Source organism: Nilaparvata lugens, chromosome 3 (genome assembly GCF_014356525.2).
Source record: "Nilaparvata lugens isolate BPH chromosome 3, ASM1435652v1, whole genome shotgun sequence".
Taxonomy (NCBI): Eukaryota; Metazoa; Arthropoda; class Insecta; order Hemiptera; family Delphacidae; genus Nilaparvata; species Nilaparvata lugens.
Window position 1 is genome coordinate 67,014,050 of NC_052506.1, and position 27,314 is coordinate 67,041,363.

At 34.7% G+C, this 27,314-nt stretch overlaps 1 protein-coding gene across 1 annotated transcript; it reads left to right on the forward strand.

The window, feature by feature from the left end:
- Positions 1–87: 87 nt before the first annotated feature.
- On the forward strand, positions 88–26,712 carry LOC111044586. Its single transcript, XM_039424372.1, is given in 11 exon segments — positions 88–307; positions 3,376–3,875; positions 5,556–5,704; positions 8,326–8,512; positions 9,600–9,723; positions 11,878–11,889; positions 11,891–11,999; positions 21,110–21,192; positions 21,645–21,751; positions 23,754–23,958; positions 24,369–26,712. Coding segments are annotated over 10 exon segments (1,551 nt in total). The 5' UTR covers positions 88–307; positions 3,376–3,441; the 3' UTR covers positions 24,510–26,712.
- The last annotated feature ends 602 nt before the right edge of the window (positions 26,713–27,314 follow it).

Consider the following 27,314-nt stretch of genomic DNA (forward strand, 5'->3'; position numbering starts at 1 on the left):
ACTTTTGAATAACTATGTTATAACTGTGACTGTTGCTGGCCGTTACTCTGTTTCTGAGACAAAGAGAAGCTCCTCTATAGGCTACTTGAAGCAAGACAAGAGAGAAGAGAGAGACAACTAGACAAGTCAGAACTCAGAACATAGAAAGAAGTAAAGAACAACACGATCACAATAATCACTCACGAAGTCACGAGCTCACAACTCTTTCTAGACAACCACATAAAATCTTTACATGGGCATATTATCAAATTGAGTTATTTCAAATTGGATTTTCACATAGATTGCGACAATCAGGTAATTTTGAAAGGTAAGGATAATCCAAACATGTCTAATATTGTAAATAGCCAATATTTGCTCACTCGTAAAATCTGTTGATGGCCATGCTCTTCATGGCTTCATGCTTATTATAGGCCTACTTATTAAGACTGGTAGTTTAAATCACCTTTTTACTTCCAAATATCTGCTCGTCACTTGATTATTAAATTAATACAATAAGAAAATATCATCAGCTGGTATAGCTACCGTACCGTACGGTATATTTATAGTTACTAGTGAGTCACAATCACCAGTAGGAGTTTCTTTGTGCAATATAAACCTATGGCTTCAACTACAATAGAATACCAGTAAGATACCAGACTTTACCCTTACTTTATGCGCGTCATAAACGTGCTGAATTTTCTCAGCTTTTGAACAGCATTCATGGCCGCGTATGAGAATAAATATACGGGCGTAATTGATGAAACTCATTAAAACCCATTTATTTCATTTTGAAGACTTGCTGAAAACTCTTCGTGTCTTACGCCGGTTGCCCAAAAATGTAGGCTAATACCGTACCTTAGCGGCGTCTTGAGACGTACGTTTAGAAATGTGTGGTCAGGCGTCTTGAGCAGAGTGGTTAGAGCCGCCGCGGCTAGAGCACATAACCTATAAAAATTCATTCGATTCGCTAAATTCATTGGGTTTCTACGTTGCATGAACGTTGAGTAGGCGTGAATGATAAATTAAAAGTGTTGGCTACTATATGGCTTTTATGATTCATATCTAATGAATTGTAGAATTTAATGAATTTATAGGTTATGTGTTCCGACACGGCTGTAGCCTAACGACTCGTTTCGAGCCGCCTGCTTAGACGCATAGCTCGAGACATGCTGCCCAAGACGTGTCGCCAAAAAGGTATTATACCTTGAGAACGCTATCATACTCTCCTTACCTTGGTGTCCCAGTAGTTTCCTAGCGGTTACTAAAACCTGGACTCCGGCCACACAAATTTGGTTTCTCGACTGGTGTTTTAAAGCATCCTAAGCACAAGGACAATAGGAACTTCCATAGCTGTCGCAAGAACACTAATGATCATGGCATTTCCTTGCATTGTTGTTTATTGTAGCTCCACAAGAGTATTATATTAGATTTATTTCTTTCTTTTTACTGTATGTTCTAGAGGATTGTTTATCTGATTGCTATTTTTATAAATATGGTATGATACAGCAGCTCTAGTAGAGTAAGACATAAGCTGTATTTTCTTTTGCATGCTTATTATTCTGTTACTCTTTTTTTCACTTTTTTGTACGTTTTTACGCAGAAATAAAGTCAAATTTATTATTAACTTTTAAGCCTTAGAATATGACCACATTGGATACGTTTAATGTGCAAGTGTAGATGAGAAAAAAATCTGGAAGAGCAAAAACACTCCTCTGAACGCGTGCACTTGCTGATTGAGTTCATTGTGAGTAGCTTCAGACATGTCACAACGTGTTTCAATTGCTCTTTCCAGATTTTGTTTTTACGCTCATGCATGATCTGACGTGTACTTGCACATACATGAATCCAATGTGATCATACTCTAAGATTTATTTTTGTATATATAGGTACACTACTGGTGAGGTGCCCCAGTTTGATGTTCTAATGTAATAGCCTATGAGTGTAGGAGTCGCAAGGCCGTGTAAAAAACCAGCCATATGTCTAATAACATGTCTGAGAGATATTACTTCTACCACGGTTTTTACTTTTTAGCCTTTGGTCCCGGCTGCCTAAAAAGCAGTCGTTAGGTTATGTCAGAGGCCCTGAAATTGATCATTTACGACATGGAAACTGTGACACCAGATCTGAGCCAGCCAGGTCACTTGATATTATTATTACTCGAAGAAAGAGAGGCCAGATACTCTTCCCTTCACTAATCACTCCCACTATCTAACAGCATTTTCCCTACTTTTGTGTCAGCATCCAATTGTGACTACTCTGGCCATGCTACAAACTGTGGAAGGAGAAACTGGTTTCCCCTCTTCATTTTAAAAGTAATATCTCTCAGACTACAGGATATTTTTTCAATAATATGATAGTAATAGTGGGACAATAAAGATGTTTGAACTTTAGGCTCTAATACATGTTACTGTATAATGAATCTTTGAATAAAATTCCATTTCATTCGAAATAATTCAAAGGATTGAGTTACTTGAAAATTCATCAATAGTTTGAAGAGAATGTTTGTTGTTTTACAAAAGGCTAAAATAACAATTTTTTACATAAGGCTAAAAATCTATTTCTGTAAAGTTTGGCAAATATTCCACAATTTTTGACAAACCAATACCCAAACATTCATGTTTCCCGAACGAGACTATGATTAAAAAGTTGTGTGGTGTGTACTGTTGACCAAGCCTAGTACAGGCTTCAGAATCCCTCAGTGGAAAAAAATTACAAGCAAGTACCTAACTTGTAATTTACAAGCAGATTAGTAACTATACCTTTTCCAATTATATTTGAGAATAGTCATTGGTATTTGGGAAAATGTCAATATGTATGTGAGAACAGTCAATTAAATTTAAGAGATAATCACATGTAATAGAGAATAGTAAATTGTATTTGAGAAATTATCATTATTTTCAATTTGAAATAAGAAGATTTTTAATTGAGTAGAAGATGACAGTTGTATTTAAGAAATTTGTGTTCTCATGTACGAATTGAAATACAGAATATATTGTATAAAATTGCTTTTTGATAAAAAGGAGCCTGATCATAAAGTACAGTAATAATACTTCTTTAGAGAAATTGAATAGATCTGAAGTATGACTCAAGACAACAGAATTATTTTTTCTTGACCAACTTCTGATTTACATTTTACTGTTTCTCACTTACAACTGACTATTATGAAATAGATTTGATTATTTCTCATATAAAATTGACATCATCTGATGAATATTTCTCAATGTCAAATGTATTCTGAAATACAATTGATATTTTCTCATAATGAATTGATATACATTCCGAAATACATTCCGAAAATGTGTAGTATATCTACATTGTATTGTTGAACTTTGAATAGTAGGAGAGTTTATTATTACTTTTGACAGTTATAAGTCAGAAATTAACTTTTGTTTGCAGATTGTGCTGATGGATGTTTGTTGAAAGGCAACTCGTTTTCAGAAAATTGAACTAAGAACTTTGAAGATGCAACGGAAAGTTAGAAGGAGAATGATGCTAGAACGTGTTAATGCACTTAATTTCCTCAGAAACATATCTTTGGATGGAAATGAAAACTGTGAAAATAAAGTGGAGGTTGTTTTGAGGCTGCGAAAAATAAGAGGATCTGGTGATGATTTCAAAGAGCCTCCGTCTGCCAATGTAATCGAAGTCAAGGCTGAAGTGAATGCATTTCCGGAAGGCGAACCAATCCTTGCAGCCGGCTCTGTGCTAAAAAGCGTTGTGCGAGATGACCTTGGATCAAGTTTTGGCTCACAATTCGCTCCCAGCCATGAAATACAGAGTACTCCGTCATCAATCCATTGCAAAACAATGTATGATTCCGACTTATCGAGGTTTTCCGATGGCTCAAAAAGCTCAGAAACATCTAAACTTGGGTCAGCTGTTCCTTTTAGAGAGAGGTAAGAGAGGTTTTTGTTTTGTTTCTAACGTAATTATCTAACTTGACTATTGATATAATTATGTCCAATATTAATACAGAAATACAATATTAATACCCTTGAAAGAACGAACAGAGTGATTCCATAGAAAAATATGTCTCTTTGGATCGCTTTATCTCTTTTTATAATAATGATCAACATGAGAGGAAATTGCTCGAAAATTACTTTCGAATTTGCAGTCATACGTTGACTAATTAAATACAATAAAATATAAAAAAATAAATAAAATATATCTATATTCAAGTCACTTCATTGTGGAGATTGGTGTGGTGGGTAGGCTACTTGAGTTGGGTCGCTAGAATTGGCTAACTCGGACTCGCTGACTCAATGTTAATCTGCCGTATGAAACTTAACTGCTCTGATCGGAATTGACTAACTGTGGAAGTGGCTGTTTCTGCATCGATCGGAATTCGTTGACTGAGAATTCACTGACTCTCCCTCTTTTCAACAGCAGTCGACAGAAATGGCTAAGTCTGGAACTGGCTAACTGAGAATCCACTGATTACTACGTCATCGTCTGCACTCGGTCCTGTTCACTCTTTCACACTGGGACGGATAAACAGATTGCGACACACTAAGCACGTATATTTTTTGGTAGCTTATTTCGGTAAATAAATGATTGGATCTTATGTAAAATTTGCTGATAAATCCAATAAAACTAGTTTGGGGTTAGTAACTTTGATGGTTATTGAAATAATAGGCATAATATTATGCCGAAAACCATTATTTTCTCCCGTTAAGAGTTGTTCAACTTGATTACCATATTTGATTGTTAAACCAAGTATTTAAATTGGATGAAACTTAAATAATGAATATAACATTTTCAATCACCCAATAGTTTGAAATGATGATGTTGACAAGGAGGAGGAGGAGGAGGAGCTTGTGGCTGTAGAGGGGATGGTGGAGGTGGATGAGGAGACGATGAGGAAAGGAGAAAGGTGAAAACGATGACGTCATAATCAGTGAGTTCCGAGTTAGCGACTTCCAAAGTTAGCCAATTCCAATTCTCCACAATTTTCTGGCCAGAATCAGCGGGTTCCAGAGTTAGCCAATTCTGTCGGCGACAGAATCAGTGAGTTCCTAGCCAGTCACTTCCACAACCACAGTTAGCCAATTCCACGTTCCCCTTGAGTTGCCATTTAGAAACCCACTCATCAATCATCTAATATGACATTACATTCAATTGAAACTGTTTAATCGAGCAGTCTGAAAATGAGAGAGAGAGAGATTGATTGATTGATTGAGTACTTTATTTATGTAGATTACAATATATACTGTCTTATACAGAGAGAGAGTGTGAGAGAAGTCTATTGAACTATAGAAGTCTATTGAACTATCACATTCTATGTGATAGAAGTCTATTGACCTATAGATATATAGGCCTACATCATACCTAATGTTTCTAATCAATCACGAATAACTAGTTGTTTATGTACTAGTTGATGATAACTAACTAGTTTACGTTTAGCACATAGTTGTTCGTGTTGCACTATTAATAGATTTCAGAGATTGTATAATGTGCAATTGGTACAAAATAATTTATGATGGTTCAGTCACATGAAAAATGTAATCACTTTTCAAACAAAGGATGCCCTTTTTCATCTATAGCCATGGCGAGTAATTGAAATGTTTGTTTTGTAGAACAAACACAACTGGTAGTGACTACAGTGGAGACAGACGAGCCACTGGGGGCTCCAGGCGTAAAAGGGTGCTCTGCACTCCGATGCTGGCTGACGACAAATTCCACCGAAATTACAGTAGCAATGAGAGTTTGGCATCTTCTACCATTGGTAAGTAGAACCTCTTACTGCTCCATTCAGTGTATCACACTGTTCGTTGGCAAAACATATCTTATATAATAATAATAACTTTTATTCACTTTCAAAGCATAATAACATAAAAAATATCAAGTGCACTCCTCATTAGGCTAGGCCTGCGTCGAGGAGTGGTTCGTCTTATGAATTACAGAAAATATATAAGAAAAACGATATTAGCTGCTTCAAGTACTTTATAGAGCTACTTACATAAATAGTATTATATAGTATTACATATATAATATTCATACATATATAGTATTCATAAATACACGAGGGCTATTCTGAAAGTAACAAACGTTTCGAAATGAATAAAAGAGATTTCATGAGACAATTATTGTAATATACAGGGTTTTTACGAACTCCCTATCAATACTCTAGGGCTTTGTCCCTGGGTAAAAAACATATCTAAATGTCTTATTTAAATTGTCCGGAAGTCTTCAGTTACTCACACAACGGTCATCTGTGACAACGCTCGATCATCCACTCTTATTGTCATTAACGCTAGTGCGGCCACTTTTGAACTGTATACACCATTTCCGGACCGAACTTTCATTCTTAACATCGTTTCGTACACTTCGCACACTTGACGATAAATTTCCGTCGGTTTTAGGTTTTTGGCTAACAAAATTCATAGTTATGATCTGACCTCACAACTCGCGGGATCTTCAATTGCAGCACACATTTTAAACTTGAATGCTGCAAAAATGCGCAGCGTGACTTCACTTTCGCTGGTACAGGAAAGCCACTGAATAGGAGAACATGTCTCTATTTGAATGTACAGTGATTGACGCATGTCTAGCGGCGTCAGATGGAAACGTTTGTTACTTTGTGAATGAATAGCCCTCGTATATTTATGAACTTTCACTCGACTTTGTTCTTCTGCAACTTATGATCCTTGGACCGTGGTGAAGACATCGCAAGTAAGGAGTAAATAATAGGTTACTTGGTAAGTCGGTTACTTGAAAGTGCGCAGTAAGCGGTCGGGGTATCGTTTTAGTCACATAAGATTAATGTAAAATAGTCGAATCATCCATTCTTTTTGGAACACACCAGGTCTACATTTTATATTGTATTTTGAAAAAAATCATTGGATGAAATATTTGCTCCCTCAAATTTTAAATATTGGTTGCAAAAGTATTTAAAAGATGTTTGAACTTGAAATATTTTATTTTTGCATCAATTATTGACTATTTTAAACATTAGACACGTAAAGAGCAATTATATTGAAGAATGAAATTCTCTTTCCAATGACATATAGATCGCGAATCTCTTTCTATAAGGGCGCTAAGTGTTCCAAGAGATCAAAAGATCAGCCGACTGTTGCCGCGCTTTATTAATCAACATATTTAACAAGTAAGCTGTAGAAGTGAACGAATTTGATCATAAAGTTTAGTTATTCACTATTATTTTAAGTTATTATGAAAACATTGGAAGAAATTATATATTTCATATTTAGCCTACCAAGTCAGATTATAGAGTTGAGATTATAGGCTAATATAATAAAATATAAAGATTGCAGACATATTTTTTTATATAGCACACACTCTGTATAGGAATCTGCCTGAAAATCTACGTAATACCGAAGGTAAATCCAAATATATTTATAAAAATATCTTAATGACTGGTTAAAGGAGATTGGGAGGACAAATATAGAAGTGATAATTCATTCATTGTATAAATAAAGCAAATGTCGTGTAATGATAGTCCAAATTTAACTCTAAAAGTTTACATCTTTTTTACTTAAAATCCTTTAAACTTCAAATTTTCTCTGATATTAATACCTGGTTTCCCCAAGAATGTGATAGATGCAAGTATGGGGACAGTACGACATTAGCCAATCATCGCCAAGATCCTCTTCCACACAGGCTTTGCCTTTGTGGAGAGTTTTCATGAAGTTCTTTAAAATATAATGTTGTATTTTCTGGAGCTACGATATAATAGCAACTAGATTTAGTTATAATGATTAATTGTTTAGTTCAACTGTAAGTTTTATTTATGATTTTTTGGTTGCAGAAGATGTAACGTTGTTGTATAATATGAATATTTGTACCCTGAAATCATGATAATAAAAACCAATTTGATTTGATTTGATTTTGTGTAGATTAATTTGATAAATAGGCTGTGCATATTGTAAATAATAATGGTCTTGAAAAGTTTTGGAAATTTCCTTTCAAGCTCAACTCTGTCTGTTTTTCCCAAAATCGATCTATTATATTGAACATTAGCTTAAAACATTTTAAATTACAGTAGTTGAAATCTGGATTTCTTGACCCATTGCCCGATTTGATTTAAAGTCAGGTTGTCAAGTGCACAAACTGATCAATGTTAAAAAGTGTCTATTTTGAAATGAAAAAGATTTATTCATCCAAAAACTAGTACAATAACAGGAAACTCTGTTTATCATCATCGAAACATAGAAATGTACAGTAATAATGATCTAACAAAATGATAAGTTTCTTTTATACGATTATTTTGTATAGTTTCTTTTCAAAATTATTGATGGTAATTATTATATTCACTTTGGATTAATTAATTGTGCATTTGATATTGAAATGATGCTGAAATAATACTATTAGATTTCTGATTGATTACAGCTAAAAGCAAGATGTCTTCTAATCAAGAATTGACTGCTCCTATTTCGAAGGAAGTTAAGGTTGTGAAATTCAATCAACTCCCTAAACAAGCCACAAGGGGCCAACGCTTGATATTGACAACCAAGAATAAAGTTCCATTTCTGATATGCTCTCATATTCCTTACACTAGGAACTATCGAACTAACAGGTGACTTTTCAATTCTAATCTTTATAATAATAATAATACGTTAAAAGTGCCATTTCTCAAATTTTACAAGAACTAAGAAAACGTTTCAATGTTGATTTTTTGGATATTTTAAAAGTATTTTTGAAACTTCTACTAATAACTAAGCTACTAGTAAAAGTTATAAAATGTATCAATATATGTCACTACATGATAGGCAAGAGCTCAAGGAACGTTTTTCCATAAACAAATCGAGTACTCAAATTTTGGCGCTTTTAACGTTTTTCCAGGGAGCCATTCAGATTCAATTATTGTCAATCAATAACCTTCTGTTACTAAAATAGAACTGTGCAAGACTTGTAACAACGAGACATATGGTAGGTTTTGTTAAAGGCTAGACTTGCCATCTTGAATTAACACATTCCTGGACATTTATATAACACTGAAGAATACATTTTTTGGCTACGGTCTGACATGAGTAAGTGTGAATGAAGCACAACTTCACAACTGATCTATCTTTTAGGAATAATTTGACTACCTTAACTCTTCCTCATTCGAGCACTTTGATACTGCAAATATAGTTGAAACTCACTCGATCCTTTCGATCTGCGAAGCCAATACCGAATGGTTATTACCAATTATTGATTCCTTCATTTCAAGAATAGAAACGTGTTTATTTAATTTGTGATGCATAGTCTACCTGGAGAGGAGAGCCCTAATAAATTGCTACTTGATTGCTTCTTCTGCCACCAATACATTGGCTGCGCAATGCCTATATACGAGACTCTGGAATTAAAGGTTGCAGATTCGATCCCAGCCGGGGATATTTAATTGCTACAAATTTTCAACTTCAATGAAGAGTATCCAAGTAATTTATTTAATTTGTTATTCTTAGCCGTTGCCGAGAGCGGGGTTACGCCTGCTCGTTGTTTATGGAAGCTACTCATAATTTGCAAAAACTAATTCGCCGGTAGCTAAAATCTTGATCGTTTTTCATTAATGGTATGTCGCACCTTGGTATGAACTAGCTGCTAATTGTTACATTTTTACTTGAAACGTCAATCCTCTTCATAGAGCAATCAATTGGTGTAATTATAATTTAATGTTGCAGACCGGAACAACGCAAGGAAGCGGGGCGTCGGAGGAACACGTCCGGGCCACGACCTCTCTCTTCCATCAATGACTCACTCGATCCGTTCGATCTGTTAGGAATTGAGAGAAGCCAAGAAGGAATGGTAATTACCATATTGTTCGTTCAAAAATGAGCTATTAAAATAATATCAATAAAAGTTAATTGGCAAATGAGTAGTAATTCATTTATACCTGCTTGAAATGCATTTACAGAAAGCTACTTGACTAGACTACAGCATAGATGTATTGTATTAATTCAACCAACTTCCCTTTAAAACATAGTTCACATAAGAATTACGAATACAAATTTTGTATGCAAATAGTTAACCTGCTTGTTGTGCTAACTACATTTTGCCTTTAAATCATTGTTGTTGTTGTTGTTAAAACTACATTTTCACATGTTTACATACATTTTCATGTATGTTTTGGAAAGAAATAAATGATTGATTGAAATAATATTATAAAGATCTCTAAAGACTTGAGGTAGAGCTTGATTAAAAAAGTTTTGATATGTTGACATGATTAGTTTGATATGAACATTCTGTTTCATAATAATAATAATGTTTATTAATTCAAGAGCTTTTACAAACATAGAGTTTCGTCATACAGTAATTTAGAGTCAATTCAATATTAATATAAGTTCCATTCCATAGTCTATTCAATATAAATCTTATCATAGCTTATTTGCTCCACTGCTGAATCAGTCCAGATCATAATTCGATTCAACTATAACAGAAAAAACAACAACATATCTATTAATGATTAAAATAATACCAATCGATAACATTTATATCACAGTCAGGTCAAATGGAGATTAAAAAAGAAGACGAAGGAGATTAAAAAATATCTGTTTCTACAGATGGTTCAGTCTAGAGAAAAAGCCCCCCGTAAGGCCTTTCTCGTGGCTAAACCATCAGTATATCATAGAGAAAAGACAGCATTGTGCTATCTCTTTCCTATGATTGTCAATAGGCACTAGAACTCTAGGAATTAATCATTACAGAGCTATCCTGATTGAAATAAAAGTCTATGTTGCCAGTTATGTATGGCAAATAAATAATAAACAATGAAAAGTAACCAAGAACATGAAACAAATTCTGTATATTATAAGAAATAGACTGTTGAATATCTGATATTGATGTGATTAAGCATTAGCATAATAATGCTAATTATCTAGTAGTGATAATTATTATCTACCATTAATTGCTTCGTCGTGTGACATATATTTTGACTTTACCTATATGCTCAAATAATGATAATTTTTATTTAGTAGAAAGTACTCTAGCTGCTTGATATTTTCTACATGCTTATCGTAGATTGTCGTAGGCTTGCATATTGCATTGATTTATAACCTCTTTTAAGTAACAACATGTTTTATTAAGTTTTAAGCTAGTGTCACTAATTGAAAAATGTGAACATAGCCCTTTGAACGTAGTAAGTATTCAAGCTAAAGTAATAGCATGTGTTCATACTATTATAGATTAGAGTTAACATTTCTATTAGCGAAATCTTATTAGATTTGTGAAATAAGGATTAAGAAGTTGACTTACAAATTATATTAGTTCTTGTTAGGTGTTACTTTTTTCAACACTTTTTTCCAATTATCCCTATTTCGGTAGTGTTAGAAATTTCTGAGAATGAAACTTGATCACAGATTTTTTCAAATGCTCTAATACAATTATTAATTGTTATTATTAATTAGTAGATTTTCCGTCATAATTACTAGAGCGTTAATAATGGACTGAGCGCAATGTTTGATGTATGCCAGCTACAATGACATTTCGATTCTAATCCTAATGGTAAGATGTCATTGCGTGTAATGAAATTAAAGTGGTAGAAGACTTCCGCGTCAGGTCAGTTTGATTTTGGCGAGTTGATTCAGTCTGGTGGAAAGGCTAGCCTTTAGCAAATATCGTGAGATATATCTCCAGTTGGACAAACATTTGTTAGAAAATCTTGACAAAGAAATTACCTTGCTTTACACGTCTAATATGAGCAGACTGAGTATAATATTCAGTCTCTTATATAAGAGTATTTACAAAATATAATACAGATTGTAGTGTAATCTTGGTTTAAAACTTTAATTAAATAGTAGGCGTTATATTTGTGAGTTTAGTTACTGTTAGTATTGGTAGAAAGGCCATGTAGAGGGCTATTTCACATACTAACTACGATTCATTTAAATATTTTCATTAAGGAATTTCGCTTTATTATTCAAGCTGTTGAATTATAATTGAAAAAAAAAAACTGTATTCCAGGAAATCAGTTATCGGCAGTTCTTGGTTCCTTCAAAACAATTCTTCCGTGAGAAGAAAATGTTACCTTTGGAAATGGATATTGGTGAAATTGTGGCTCCAGGGAAACACCAAACAGTGTCAAGGTACTGCAAATTATGTTTTTTTTTGTAACATAGTGTTGTAAATTATTTTTCCTACAGTCACCCGAAAAAGTGCTCATTCCCGCATCAATTATAGTACGCAAAATACCTTATTCCCACACCCAGTGCGGGAATGTAGATAAGAGTGCGGCAAAGTACTTTGCCGCACTCCAAATTTGCAACATAACACAAAATAGTTAACACGCTTTATGACGGTAGAGTGCGGCAAAGTAGAAGAAATGTTGGTAAACCTGAATATGTTGCTGGCTGGAAATTTTTGTAAAACAGCTGATTATTCCTGCGCGATATTGATTAACAAACAGTAAATAAACAAGAAGTTTGGATAGTATTCAATATCAGTATTCTATTTCTATTCAAGTTATCATGAACGATTTTTTATGTGTGAGATGCCTATATTTTTAACTAGAATACATTGGAAACATTCATCGACCATTTTTATGATCAAGGAATCAAGTATTTTTATATCTTTATTTACTTTTGTGGTTAGGTTACTCTTGTTTCTGATATTTAGAATATGTTTATCCTTTTTTATTGGAGGTTACTAATAAAAAAGAAATTGAAAAATCTTTTAACAAATACTTTCTAGAATAAACGATCAAATCAGCTTCAACTCCTTCTGAGGAGATAGCAATGGATCAAGTGAACCGCTTCAAACCACCGAAAGTGACTTCAATGTTTTTACTCCCCACAAATCCAGATGAAGTAAGAACGACTATTATGTCTAAAAAACAAAAAATCATATGGTTGGGATGAATTGTCTTCTGACCTTATAAGATTTTGCTCACCTGAAATGGCTTATCCTCTGGCATTCCTCATAAATTGTTCTTTTTCAACAGGTAGATTTCCAGAAAAAACTCAAATTTACTATCGTTAAACCATTGTTCAAGAAGGATAATCATATGCAGTTTAAAAACTTCCGACCAATCTCACTTGTTTCAGTGTTGTCAAAAATATTTGAAAGAATATTCTCAGCCCGTTTGACTTCTTTTCTTGACAAATCAAATGTACCGCTCTCAGCATGGCTTACTTCAAGGAAAATCAACCGAGTCGGCCATTCGTGAGTTTACGTGCGCAATTTAGGCTCTGGATAGATCCCAGAAGACAATAGGAGTCTTCTGTAATCCCTCCAGGGCTTTCGACTGTGTTGATCACACACTCTTGATAAGGAAGCTTAGACACTACGGAATAAGAGGAGTTGAGGTGGAGTGGATTGAGTCTTTTCTCACAAACAGAAAGCAAACTGTCAGCATTTCAAATAACTATTATGACCCCTCGGTATCCTCATCTTGGCTTGTCATCAGGAAGGGGGTTCCACAGGGATGTATCATATCGCCTGTCCTGTTTCTTTTGTATGTGAATGATTTAAAATGTAAAAATGACCAATCCAAAATATGCTTGTATGCGGACGATGTCACACTGCTAGTAAAGGGCGATACTCATAACTCTCTCCTCTCTAATTTAAGCACAGAATTAGAAAACTGTAACCTTCGGTTCAAAGCAAATGGCCTTATTCTCAATTCTTCTAAAACGACCGCAATGAACTTTGTTCTATCATCACGGACTATGAATCCTTTGAATGGTTCAGAACTCCCTGCTCCTAATCACAATATTTCTGTCGGCACAGATACAAAATTTATAGGAGTTACTATAGATGAGTCCCTGTCATGGAATACCCACATAGCAGCTTTTAAAAAGACTCAGCTCTGCATCTTATGCCATAAATGTATTGAAAGACACATGTCTTATTAGACGTTTACAGAGGGTATTTTGAGAGCTTAGTCAAATATGGGATAGTATTTTGGGGTGCTTCATCTCAATAAGATAGAGTTTTTAATGCTCAAAAAAATTTAATCAGACGAGTTTTCAATTTGAGGTGGAGACACACATGTAGGGACATTTTCAAAAACAAAAAAATTCTCACTGTTCCCTCAATTTATATTTATGCGACTCTCATGTTGGCTTTCAAAAACCTCAATAGCTTGCACAAAAGGAATGGAACTGTGAGAGAAACTAGAACTCTAAATTTATTATTTTACCCGATGCACAGAACTTCTAAATTTGAAAAGGAAGCACTATACAGAGCAATTAAGTTTTCAACCATATCCCAAACGAAACCAGAATCATAAATTCAAAATCTAAATTCAAGGAAAAAGTTTTGACCTATTTGACACCTAAAGCATTTTATTCAGTCCGAGAGTTTTTAGATGACCATTGACGCTTCTCTTCCTGAGATCCAACCCATTAATACAAGGTACTTGATTCAATGTTAGTTGGATTCAACAAGTAGCCCTATCTAAGTTGTTAATTAACTTATTCAAGGCCTCCAGTGTGTGTTTTAGTTCTAGTTCTAGAATTTTTCTTTTATTTGTGATTAATTTATTGACTGTAATTGATTATGTTGATTCTAATATGTATATTGACAGAGCAGAAATTCTCTACATACTGTAAATGTGATGTAAAGAATGTAATTGCTAATAAAGAATTTGAATTTGATACTAAGGCTGTGATTGTTATATTTTCAAAACAATAATGTATCTATTAGGTTTGAAACATAAATTTTTACACTTCAAAAAAAGTTATTCAGTTCTTCAACTCCCCGAAACATCTCTACTCACATTTTCGTAGAACAACTTCAATGAATGCCGTTGATGAATTAGAAACAGAATACAGAATAGATGTTATTGAATACCGTAATCAAAAACACTGGATTTACAATATCCTGTTTACTCAACAGTCACTTGAATGATTGAAGTTCAGCATTTCAGGTAAATGTAATGTCTATTATTAATATAATTTAATCACGTTTTAAATAATGCAGTATAATCTTAATTATACGTTTCATGCTGCTATTGGTCGCTTGGCCAGAAAAGCAGAAAGGCCAAATTGACACGTTTACTAATGTATTTACAAGAAAAAACAAGCTGAAACTATATTTTTACACTAATTGTGTATAATATATCATTCAGACTCAAACTTGAGGATATTTGGAACTGGAATAAATAGTACACATGAAAATTTCATAGAATGGTCAGGTTAAACTTAATCTGTCCTGAGGGCTGATCACTAGCCTAATCCTTGATCAGTCCTGGGCATATTAACTAATTTATTTATTTACATTAATAGACAAATTAAAACATAAGCTTACAGCTTTGATCGCATAGACAAATTAATCAATAAAACATATTAATGGGCACCGTATAAGTATAAGCAGAGTTTTGCTGCAAAACTTTTGTGTTTTCGGATAGAAGAATATTATACTGTTAGTCACGGGTAAAGTATAACGTTTGTGAGGCAACTTTTGTCGATCTATGGAATCAAATGCTTTAGCTAGATCCAGAAAAGTAACCAGGCCACGCCTCTTTCCCCCAATTTGGTTGGCAATGTATTTGGTGATATCAAAGAATGCATGAGATGTGCTTCTATCTTGTCTGAAACCAAACTGTAAATCTGATATTAGTTTTTCTTGTTCGAGGTAGTCAGCAAGTTGTATTTTGACAAATTTTTCAAGTATTTTAGAGTAAAGAAATTGGTCTATAGTTAGAAGTTAAGCTATTTTGTCCTGATTTAAAAATTGGTATTACTTTGGCAATCTTGAGTGCATTTGGAAAAATATTTGTATTAATACTAAGTTTAACTATGTGCAACAAAGGTGTGATCAAAGCATCAATATTAAATTTTATCAATTTTGAGGGGATATTATCTGATCCTGATGCAGAGTTGCCCTTGATGCACCTTATCACATCAGTGAGCTCACCCCGTGTGACCGGCCGCAGCCAGAACAGAGAGTCAGCGGCGTGATCGGCATCGTCCACCTCAAGTGGTCCCGCGGGGTTGAGAGTCTCAGCAAGTCGGCGACCAACGGAGGCAAAGTAGTCATTGAAATCATTACTAATTTTATTTATCTCCTCAGGGGTGGGAGGCGCAGTGCCACCGTGCTCTTTAAATGCATCTAGCGGGAATTTGGATTTACCCACAGAGCGTCCTGCCACCTCATTTACTACATTCCAAAACTTCCTAGGGTCCCCATGAGCATAATCTATTTTAGTTTTATAATAATCAAACTTTGCTCGTTTAATAATTGATTTTAATGTATTTCGGTATCGCTTGTATTTTTCGTTAATTTGTAAATTGTGGGGATTTCTCCTAGCTTCTTTACATAGCTTATCTCGGCGACGCATTGAAGACAATAGACTACCCGTGATCCAAGGCTCCAATTTAGAATATTTTGCTTTGTAAACGTGTATTTCGTTTCAAGTTTTCTAGTATTATATCATTGAAATTTTCCGTGGCAGCATTCACCTCTGTTGCTTCGAGCACTCTTTGCCAGGTTTCGTCTTTTAGTGAATTAGTTATGTTTGGCCAATTTATTTTTTGAAAAGTTTTTCTGACTGGGTTGTTTACTTTTGGTGAGTTACAATTAATATCCAGGCATATAATGAAGTGGTCAGTAATCTCTGTTTGTATTATTGATGAGTGAGCCTCGTATCTATGTGGAAGTGAAATGAAAAAATGATCAATGCAGGTGTTACTGTTGGGACGTGTAATCTTATCTATACAAGCTACTAGCCCAAATTTATATAGTATGTCAAGGTATCTCTCTTCTTGAGGATTGGGATTGAGTATTTCGCAGTTTATATCTCCTACAAAAATTCTTAGGCTAGAATGATTAGACGGCATGGACCTCAGTAGATCCTGAAGGCCGTTGTTAAACGATAACAAAGATGAAGAAGGGCTACGATAGATACAGAATAATTCGCATGGAATGCCGGTCCAATCGAAAGATAGAGACAGACATGTTGCGACTTCACCAATTGAGATCTGACAGCTTGTAGCTGATAAGGTCTCGTCTAAATACACAACAATACCGTTACACTGATTGATACTATTATAGCTAAGTATTAACCTAAAACCCTGTAGACTCACAAGATCACTACAATCTGTGAGCCATGCCTCTGTGAGAATAATGAAATTATACTTTATTTTTATACCTTGTAGTAATATTAGCAACTCGTCAAAATTTTTATTATAGCTACGAATATTCAGATGCAGCATTCTGAAACCACTCGACCCACAACAATCACTACCAACACCATTAAAACTGTTATTGTAATCAACAAGATTAGCGAACTCTTTACAATCGATAATCGGTCGCTCTAGTTAATTATCGTCATCCATTATACTAATTTTATTTTTTTATATCTCATCAGCGCATCAGCCAGCTAACATCTGATAAAATTAGAAATATGTAAAGCCTTTTGAAATTATTGCATTTAACTTACATGTTACAATCGAGTGAAAAATTATTAGATAAAGTAAACGATGAGAGTAATAAGCCTTAATAATGATTTACTAGCACCCAATTAGATAAGGATTGATTTGAGCTCGCTATAAAGTAAGTAGGATTGATCATAAATAGAATACATTTATACAATATAAATATGATGTTGAAACAATAATTGAAAAACAAGAATCCACAGAGAAAAAAGGACAATTAAAAAGCATCAAAGAGAATAATAAAATTCCACCTAAAATAAAGATATTCATATTATGGAACAAATATATACATATGATGCTAAATAATAATTGAAAAACAAGAATCCATAGGAAGAGAGAGGAAAAAGAAACAACCAAAAACCTCAAAGAAAGCAATAAAATTTCACCCTAATGTTATATGCTTTCACAATATATTCTCCCCACATGTATTGCTGTACCTCAGCAATGGAGGATGAAATAATTATTATTTGAAAAATATACATAAATATATACCGTATTATTGTTAGTAAATAGCGAATTTTACGATCTATTGGGTTAAATGTTAGTGATAGTTTATTCAGTTTATTTCACCGCATGGGCTATCTTTAAAACACTCTCACCAATCGTTCTAATGTGTTACTTTTTATAATTATGCATATAACAATATTATTTTCACTGATATCACACTACTCGTGTTTTTGGAATATTAATGAAGAACTGAGAAAATTGATGTTGTTACCTTGGCTGGAGACACTTGCCTATAGATGCGGCACTCACTTCACTTGACCAGGCTGGCGGTTGAGTTGGCGTTGGTTGCAGTGGGGCGTAGCGGCGCCCCGTCGGCCTGGATGGGGGCGGCGTCATCATCGGAGGCGGTTGCGGGTGGAGTCCTCTCCTCCAGGTCCTTTAGACAATTCACTCTGAATGGACGAGATGTTGGAGTTCTCTTGGCCATCACACGTCCATCGTTTGTCCACACGGAAGCCATCTTGTTCTCCTTAATCATGCTCCTTGCCGTTTTGAATAGTACACTTGTATCCTTAGTGAGTTGTTCATTCAAATAAATTTGGACGTCTGGAAAATCGTTGTCGATTTTCCTCGCCTTCAGGAATCTTTTGTGACGTCATGCGAGGAGCCATTCATTTTTAACCAGTCTTGACACGAATGAAACTAACTGCAATTGACTGAGATCTCGGCTCGCCCCCCCCCCACCGGACTGGGAGCCAATGGGCAGCGTTGATGTCTGTTTGGTAGTATGTAAGTTTCAGGAGTTCAGCTATCTTGATGATAATGGGAAATACATTGGTCCCCTTTTGATTGAATTGGGATGCCAGAAATTACTATGTTGTTTTTTCTAGTTTGTATTTGAAGATCGTGAATTTCTCTCTTTGCAACGGCTAATTCTTGATGCAATTTACAATTTTCATCAGCTAGCTGTTGCACCCTTGTTTCTGTACTGGTCGCTTTTTCAACTATTTCGTCCATTTTTGTTTTAAGGAAAGTAATGTCTTTGTTCATACTACTCATCTCTTCCTGCATGCTATCCAATTTCTTGTTGTTAACATCCCATTGGCTCTTCATATCCTCTTTTAAGGCAGCAATCGCTTTCACAATTATTTCATTAACCCGCTCGTAGTCGATCGTTGGTTTAACTATGGTGTCTGTCTGCTCACTGGAACACTTTACACATTTCCAAGATTTTTGTGAACCACGTGTAACACATTCACTGACACATGAATTATGAAATTGTGCCTGGCAGCTTACACACGTGCTGCTCCCGTCTTTTGTCGGTGCAATGTCCTTTGTACATTTGTTACACTTCACCTTGTTGCTGATTACTAATTTTCACTAAGTAGAAGTTCTACTGATTACTAAATTGCACTAAAATTACTGCTACGAATTAAATTCACTATGATGTTTCACTGCTAACCGGCCGATACGCTGAGACACGCTTAGAAGTTGTTTTTCGACAGCGATAAACTCCGATCCGACTTCATCGGCTGCCCGATAAGAACTGTTATAGTTTCAGTTTTCAGAAATATAGTTTCAGCAGAACGGGGCTACAGCCCACACAGCGCGCATTTCAATGGATGTGTTGAGAGAAATGTTCCCAGAGCGGCTTATCTCACTGTGGGAGGACGTGAGATAGCACGCCATATAATGCTCACAAATTAATAATAAAATCAATATTTTATACTGAATTGAATAAAGTAAACCATTTTTTATAAGTTGTACTGTTTATTATTATTTATAACCCTTACAAACTTGTCAGTCGGCTCTGCCCCACTCTGTATATTTTATTAGTTCTAACTTTCCAAAACTCTAAACAAACATTTCAAAACCTTCCAAAACTCTAAACAAGTAATTTCTCCCTATCATAAATTTTTTGTGCGAGAGATACAGAAAAATGTTAAATCTATGAAATTTAAATCGGTTTCTTAGCTTAAAAAAGTTTCACGCGCTGTTCGTCAATAAATGTGTTCTCGAGCACCCTCCAAAGAAAACCTTGCATGACTTCTGGAGCGTTTTACATACACATGAGGTAACATCCTAGAACTATAAAATCAATTGTACATGACTATTTCATGATAGACTTCCAAATAGTCACAATCTCTTCATTACAACAAAAGCCGAATGAGAGTATTAATTTCATCATTGAAAAATTCAAGATGTCGGCCATAATTGTCAGAATTTATCATATCGATTGCTATTCAGTTAGTATAGATCGATTCTACTACCAAAGTGTTTATAATCACCCAAACTATAATATTCGAGAGATTCATCTCTCTTTCGTACTCTTTCTTGGAACATAAATTTTTCGGGGACAAAATTCCACTTTCCACCCTGTAGTAGACATTCACTACTATTATAAAGACGGTGTTGTAGAATATTTCCGATGCTTCGAAATGACATCTAGTTCCTCGGCTGGAGCGTCATTGCAAAAAGAGAGAAATGCACTTTTTGCAACGGAAAACACGCTTTTCCCGGAAGTACCCGGACTATTAATATGACAATCTCGAGATTTGATTCAACACATTCCAATGTTATGTGAATTCCATTATTTAAACTTGGGCTTATACAAATATCTATGCTGCATGTTGAATGCAACCCAAAAACTATGAAACTATACATGATGATTGTGTTCATGGGAGGTTGCTTCATCGTCTATTCTACTATACTAAGATGTGTATAATTTTGAAGCAATCTATTAGTTGGACTACTATAATTTGTTAATTTATTCCTAGGCTAGGATCTATCCAAAAATTGTATGGACAGTAGAATTAAAAAATATGAAATACTAACCTAACAGGGTTAGTTGTATTCAAATCCTGATCTACAGGCAGAAAATGGATGAGACATATCGTTCTCCTTCGATGGAATTACTTGAACAAAATAGTTCTACTATACTAAGATGTGTATAATTATGAAGCAATCTATTAGTTGGACTACCATTATTTGTTAATTTATTCCTAGGCTAGGATCTATCCAAAAATGTATGAACAGTAGAATTTAGAATTATGAATTTCTTCAAATTATAAATTGTAAATTATTGTTGATTCGATAATAATAAATAACTGAAATGATTATTTTGATAGAACCTATATTATTTTCTCAACACCGCTCTGTAAACGATTAATTCCAAAAGTGCGCGCCAAAAACTGAACCAGAACTCAATTTCGCTCGACGTTTGACTGCATTCTACCGATTGTTTTATAGGACACTTACAAATAGCTGTCAGAAATCTGTTAATGTCTTAATAATACAAAATCATTTCGATGAAAAAAAAATTACTTGTCTTCATTCCTTTTCCACTTTTAATTAATAACTTTGCTTTGCAGATGCTTTTCGTACGATAGCGCTGCTGGAAACCACCGTCCTTCTGTTCCAGCCTCACCTCCTATCATTTTCTCTGAACAAAGATGTAAGTATTCACACTCGTTTCTCGAATCATTAATACAAATAAAATTTATTGAACACCATTTCCAGATGATATAAAAATCAAATTCAAGCATACTTGTTAAATTTGTTTTTTCTTTCAGAATTGGCCAATTCCAGCGTCATTTCTGTCCAATTCTGTGCAATTTTCACTCCATCTGTACATTAAATTCATGTGTACATTTCAGACCCATAACAAATTAAACCTTGAATAATAAAATTACGGATCTAGTCTTTGCTATATTATGTTACAAGTTTCAAAATATTGTGCTTTTAAATTTTATTCTATTTTTATTTTGCGTTTTCTTCCATTAAAGCCAAAAACATAATTGTATCTTTTAGGATTTGATAATCGTGATTGAAGAGTTATAAATGCAGAATGCTTTTAATCGAATGTGCAAATTTACTTCAATTTCAACCTGTCTGAACTTTTTTCAGACTTCTGTCATTGACTATGTTCGGCCGTTTGATCTTAAAAAGGAGCTCAACGATAAATTCAAAGAGAAATTCCCCAATGTAGAACTCACTCTCAGCAAACTAAGGAGGTAATTTTTTATCATTATTTTTCTATTATTAGCTACCTAATTGTTTTTAAAATGAGCTTTATCCATACTACATGAATTCTTCAAAATAATGAAACCGATTTAATTATGTTATACGAGGATCATCTTTTCCAACCTCCGATCATTTATCATATTACACAGAGAAGCGGTAGTGCGTTGATTTTTACAGAGCTGAACAGCTTTTCATTGCCACCAAACGTCCTGTGATCGGTTCGGCCAGATCGTCAATTGTTTTCGAGTTATACACCCTCAAACATGACCGCCTCACTTGAGTCCGCCGTCAAGTGCTAGTCGCGTAGCGTTATTTGTTTTTGCAATCATGAGGCAATAGTTCAGCATAAATATAATGAAGAATTATTTAAGTTTTCGCATTAAACGTTATGAGTGATGATATTGTGCGTGAATGGTGTCGGAAAATTGAAAACTTCAGTTGAAGTGACTTCCGGAATCGTTATCTCGGCCTCACAGTGCTGGTGCAACCGAATGGCTTCTCCAGCAAATAAAGTGGAATAATTCCGAATACTCACCATACAAACCTGACTTGACCACTAGTAACTTGAATTTTTTTCCGAAACTCAAGACATGACGTTGAGGGCAGAGTTTTCAAACTAACGTGGAGCTCCCAAACAACGTCATAGCCCATTTGAACTCAATTGGCGGCAGCATTTTATCATAGAGAAACAATAGCCTAAGTAGATATCCCATGGTATAGGGCGTTTATGTCGCAACTTCTACTGTTATCTCAAGCTGATTGTCCACGTAGTTCTTTCCTGTGAAGCTTTATGACGCTGGTAGTCTCTCATATTGTGCCGTTCATACACTCTTACCCGGTCAAAACAGTAAAAATCGACAATAATCGATAGCAATCGGCTTGAGATAACAGTAAAAGTTGCGACATAAACGCCCTATACCATGGTAAAACTACTTAAGCTATTGTTTCTCTATGATTTTATGAAGAGGGTTTTAGTTAGCTGGTCCACTATTATAACAAATGCCTGAAACTTCACGGCAATTATGTTGAAGAATAATTATTAGTGTAAGTAACTTTAGTGAAAACATTGGCCGTCCGAGTTGGTCTTGTGGTAAGGAGCGTTGCAAATTTCAGTCTGGTAGCACCGCCTGGTTCGTGGGTTCGAATCCCACCGATGGCATGGATATTTAATCATATCATCAATTCACCAACGCTGTTTCCATAACCCACACACTAGGCCTAGCAAAAAGCTCATGTGAGCATCATTCACTATAAAAAAATGTATGTTCCTTTATACAATCCTCTATTATTCAAGGTCAATCGGAGGTTTGGTGAATGGTCGAAACTTTTCAAAACGTACAGCAAACTTGAGGATTTTTCTATAGTAGTAGTATATATCCAGAGAGATAAAAAATGTGAAAGATGGATAAGAACTTGAAATAAAAGCAAAAGATGTTGTATTTGCTACTGATAATGTTTATTTTCACAAAACCCAGGCTTTCGATGCTGAAGGCATGCATCATCCTCAGTTGAAGGCTAAGCTTTAATCTTTTCAAGGATTAAACTGTTTTTACTTCATGATTGAAAAATTTAACAACACCTCTGAATATGTTCAATAGATAGAAATAGTAATTGAAAAAGGAAAAGAATGAGTGGATATAAAAAATGTGGAATGTAGAAAAATAGAAGAAGATAAAATGCTGCTGATGATGATGATGACAAAAAAATGATTGAAGCAAACAATAACATTATACTACTCACAAAAAAGCAAAAAGCTTTTGTACGGAGTTGAAAAAATTTACGGTATTGAAAATATAAATGAAATCAATTTATTAGTAGAAAATGTAGTGAGAAATGAACTGAGAGATGTAGTAATGGGAAGTTGAGTTGGTGGAATTGAAAATAATATGTATTAAAAAGATCATGTTTCCGAGGTATATGATGTGTTTTGAATAATATGGATTGATTAATATTATCTTGAAGTGATTAATATCAATTGTTTTATCCTTTCAGTTTAAAAAGTGAAATGCGGAAAATAGCCAAGCATGACAAGGATCCGGACCTTTTGACTGTAGCACAGGCCTACGTTTACTTCGAGAAGCTAGTGCTGCGTATGCTAATCAACAAAGAAAATAGGAAACTTTGTGCTGGCGCATGCCTTATACTTTCGGCGAAATTAAATGACATCAAGGGCGAAGCATTAAAACAACTAATGGAGGTGAGCATCACTCTTGCCATTATAACATTGAAATCACTCTTATCTGATAAATCTTATTCCTTGCCTATTCTAACATTCAAGTCCTTCTATTTACTACATTGATTACTTATGCTCCATAAATTATATTAAACAACTTATTCAACTAGCCTAATTCATCAGTATGTAGTAATAAATTTAATTTTGAAATTATAGACATAAAATTCTCAAAACAATTATTTCATTGTTGAGTAAAATCAAACTTTATGTCAATTATAAAATGAACGTTTCACAATAAAAATATCCAACAAATTGTGAATATTTTGTGTCTATAGTGATTTGAGTTGTGTTTATTTAGGGTTGTTTAGCGACTTTTGTAGTATTTCTCTATAATGAATTAGATAACATGTTGACAACATCTAATTTGTTTGCAGCGAACAGAGAACGTGTTTCGGTTGAATCGCAAAGATCTGCTGGCATCGGAGTTCGCCATTTTGATTGCGCTGGAGTTTGGCCTCCACGTTCCTGTCTGGCAGATCATGCCCCACTACCAGCGCCTCGTCTCAGAGTCCTGACAATGGCAGCTGGCTTCTTCCAGAGGACTCTTCTAGTCATTTAGCAACTGCAAGTCTGTTACCCAACTAGTATTCTGTTTGACTGACTGTCGATTTGCAGGTAGACTTGATGGTGGATGTTTTTGTAGAGTGACATGAAACATGTCAGGTGAAGATCATATTCAAGCCAAGATATTAATCAAGCATTCCTAGTTAGAAATGAATAGGTAAAAAGAAACCTTGAGTTCAATAGAGAAAAAAATCGTTTTCTTAAGCTGGGTTTAAGACCAATTCTTATAGATCCTTATCTGGGATTGATTCCTAGTCTCTCTTCAGAACTGGTCGTAATTTGTTGATAATGTAATTTCTCAATGCATTAATTTCCAATCAAATAATTTTCTATTATTTGATGCATTTGAAACAAATTACAGCCTAGAATCAGATGCCTCAACTAGTAATATTCCACTTTCAAGTCTATTCCTGTAAATCGAATTGATTGTTACCCCTTGTTAAGAGTATCTAAACTTGATTGTTACAATTTAAAATTCTATACGGTTATTTTGATATTCAACATTGAAAATGCATTGCCAAAACGTAAATCTTGAGTTGAAAAATCAAAAAATTGTTTCGTTTTAAACTATTGTGATTTAATAGGTTTAGATTATAATCTCAAATATTGTTCTCACATCTTAGGAAATTAGTCTTAGTCTTGGAAAAATATTCTTAGTTATTTGTTTTTTTCAATTGAGCCTATTTATTGGAAAGCTGATGAACGTGACAGGGTCTAGCTCAACCTGAAGAGCCCGTCTAGCTGGTGGCCCGTACAGTCATTTTAAGATATTGCATTTTCAATGCCAGCTACCTACAAGTATTTTTTAACTGTTCAAATTTATAAATTAATCTTCTCATTCTTGAACTTAGATATGATACATGATTCTCCAAACGTAATGGCATACGTATTGTGGACAATTATGATCCCTAAGTACAGTATTCAACATAGTCCAGGTAATCTAATCCAGTCGAACTCACTACATTTACAACTTATTTCATAAATAAAACAAGTCAGGAGAAGCGTGCTCTGTTCGCAAGTGTAGAGCAAGGTCTATAGAAAGAGGTTTAGACAAGCGGCCATATTGAGTCTTGTTGAAAAATTGCTGTTAGTCTGAGCTGATGACAATATAATGTGTTATTAGTATGAGGAATGCAGTGTAGTATAATACTATAGTATAGCCTATTCCAATATAATTAAATATAAATCCCGATTTTGAGATTTAATATGGCTAATTAACATTGGTAGCCTATCCTAACCCGTTTTTATTGAAATTGTAACTATACACAATCTATGCAAATCCTCAAGGATCCGTCTAAGTTTTCAACTATCGCAACATTTGAAACCGATTCAACGGGCTCTTCGACCTTTCCAATGATTTCCCTGGTTATCAAATCATCAATTTTTTCTTCAAATTTGTCTTGAATTTCCATCTGAATACGTCTTGCGGAACAGGCATGTGGCATTAAATATTTTTTAAACGAATTTTGCACTTATCAGGAAAACAATCTATTTTATTGTTTTCTTGGTGCACAGTTTCCCCAGAACATAACTTCCAACTACAATGTTCAAATCATCAGGATTCTCCAAATCCGCAAAATCCTCTTCGGAGTCCCCTCTACTTCAAACAATACAACTACATCATCTTGTTCTGATTCCGAGCTCTCAAACAGACTTCTCTTGGACTTGGACAGCTTTCCTTTTATCTTTGATTCTTTAATGGCCTTCTCTTTTCCTATTCGCTCTTTCTCGGGAGTATCGGTCAAAATTAGAGATTTTCCCTTAGGTCTCCCTTTACGGGTTTCCTTCCTAGGCAATGCTTTTGGGAAAGGTCTTATGTCTTGAGGAGAAACTTTTTTTGAAAGGGGAGTGTGAGTTTCAGTAGTAGGAGATTCTACAAGGTATGTAGAGGAGGTTGAAGGTTTATTCATATGGATTGATGATTGAATAGAGTTTGTTGAAGGTTCAGTTAGATAGCTCAATTTAGTAGCTGGTAAGGGTCTGTCAGTGACATTAGATGACATAAATTCATTGTCACTGAAAATATTTCCATTCAAAGGAAGCAATCCAGATTTTTTGAACCCACTAATGATGTTGCTTTGTGTGAAGGCTAAGGGAAATGCTCGTCCTACAAGTTCTGCCAAATCATAAATTGTAGCCGGGTTTCCAGCATTACCAGGTGCAGACATCCAATCATTCATGGCGGTATTAGTATGCCTTGAATGGACAGAACACACCTCTCTATCTAGAGCCTGCATTTTATTACTGGTATGGGGGTGGAATGTCACCAAAGAAACCCCATTCTCCTTGGCTAGTCTAATGGTATTAACAGAAATATGGCTTTCATGATTATCCATCAAAAGTATAACAGGATTACTAATGCTAGCACAACTGAACTTAATAAAATGTTGCATAAAACTATAAAAAAGATCCTCATTGGACTACCCAATTGGATTGGCCCCTCCAATTGTTCCAATTGGAAAACCCTTCAACATATAGTCATTCAAGTTCTTTCGAGGAAAGATCAACATAGGAGGCATGAAACCACCCCCTGAATTTACAGCTGCTATAATTGTGACATTAGTACCCCTTTCAGCATTGGTCATACTCCCCACTTGCTTAACACCTTTTGCCGCTAATATTTTTGGGTGCACATGAACTGTAGTGATACCAGTCTCATCACAGTTCCAGAAGTTGAATGGTGAAATTGAGGGGTTTTTATCTAAAACGTTGCTATAATTTTGGAAAAAATGAGCCAGATTGATCTTATTGAATGA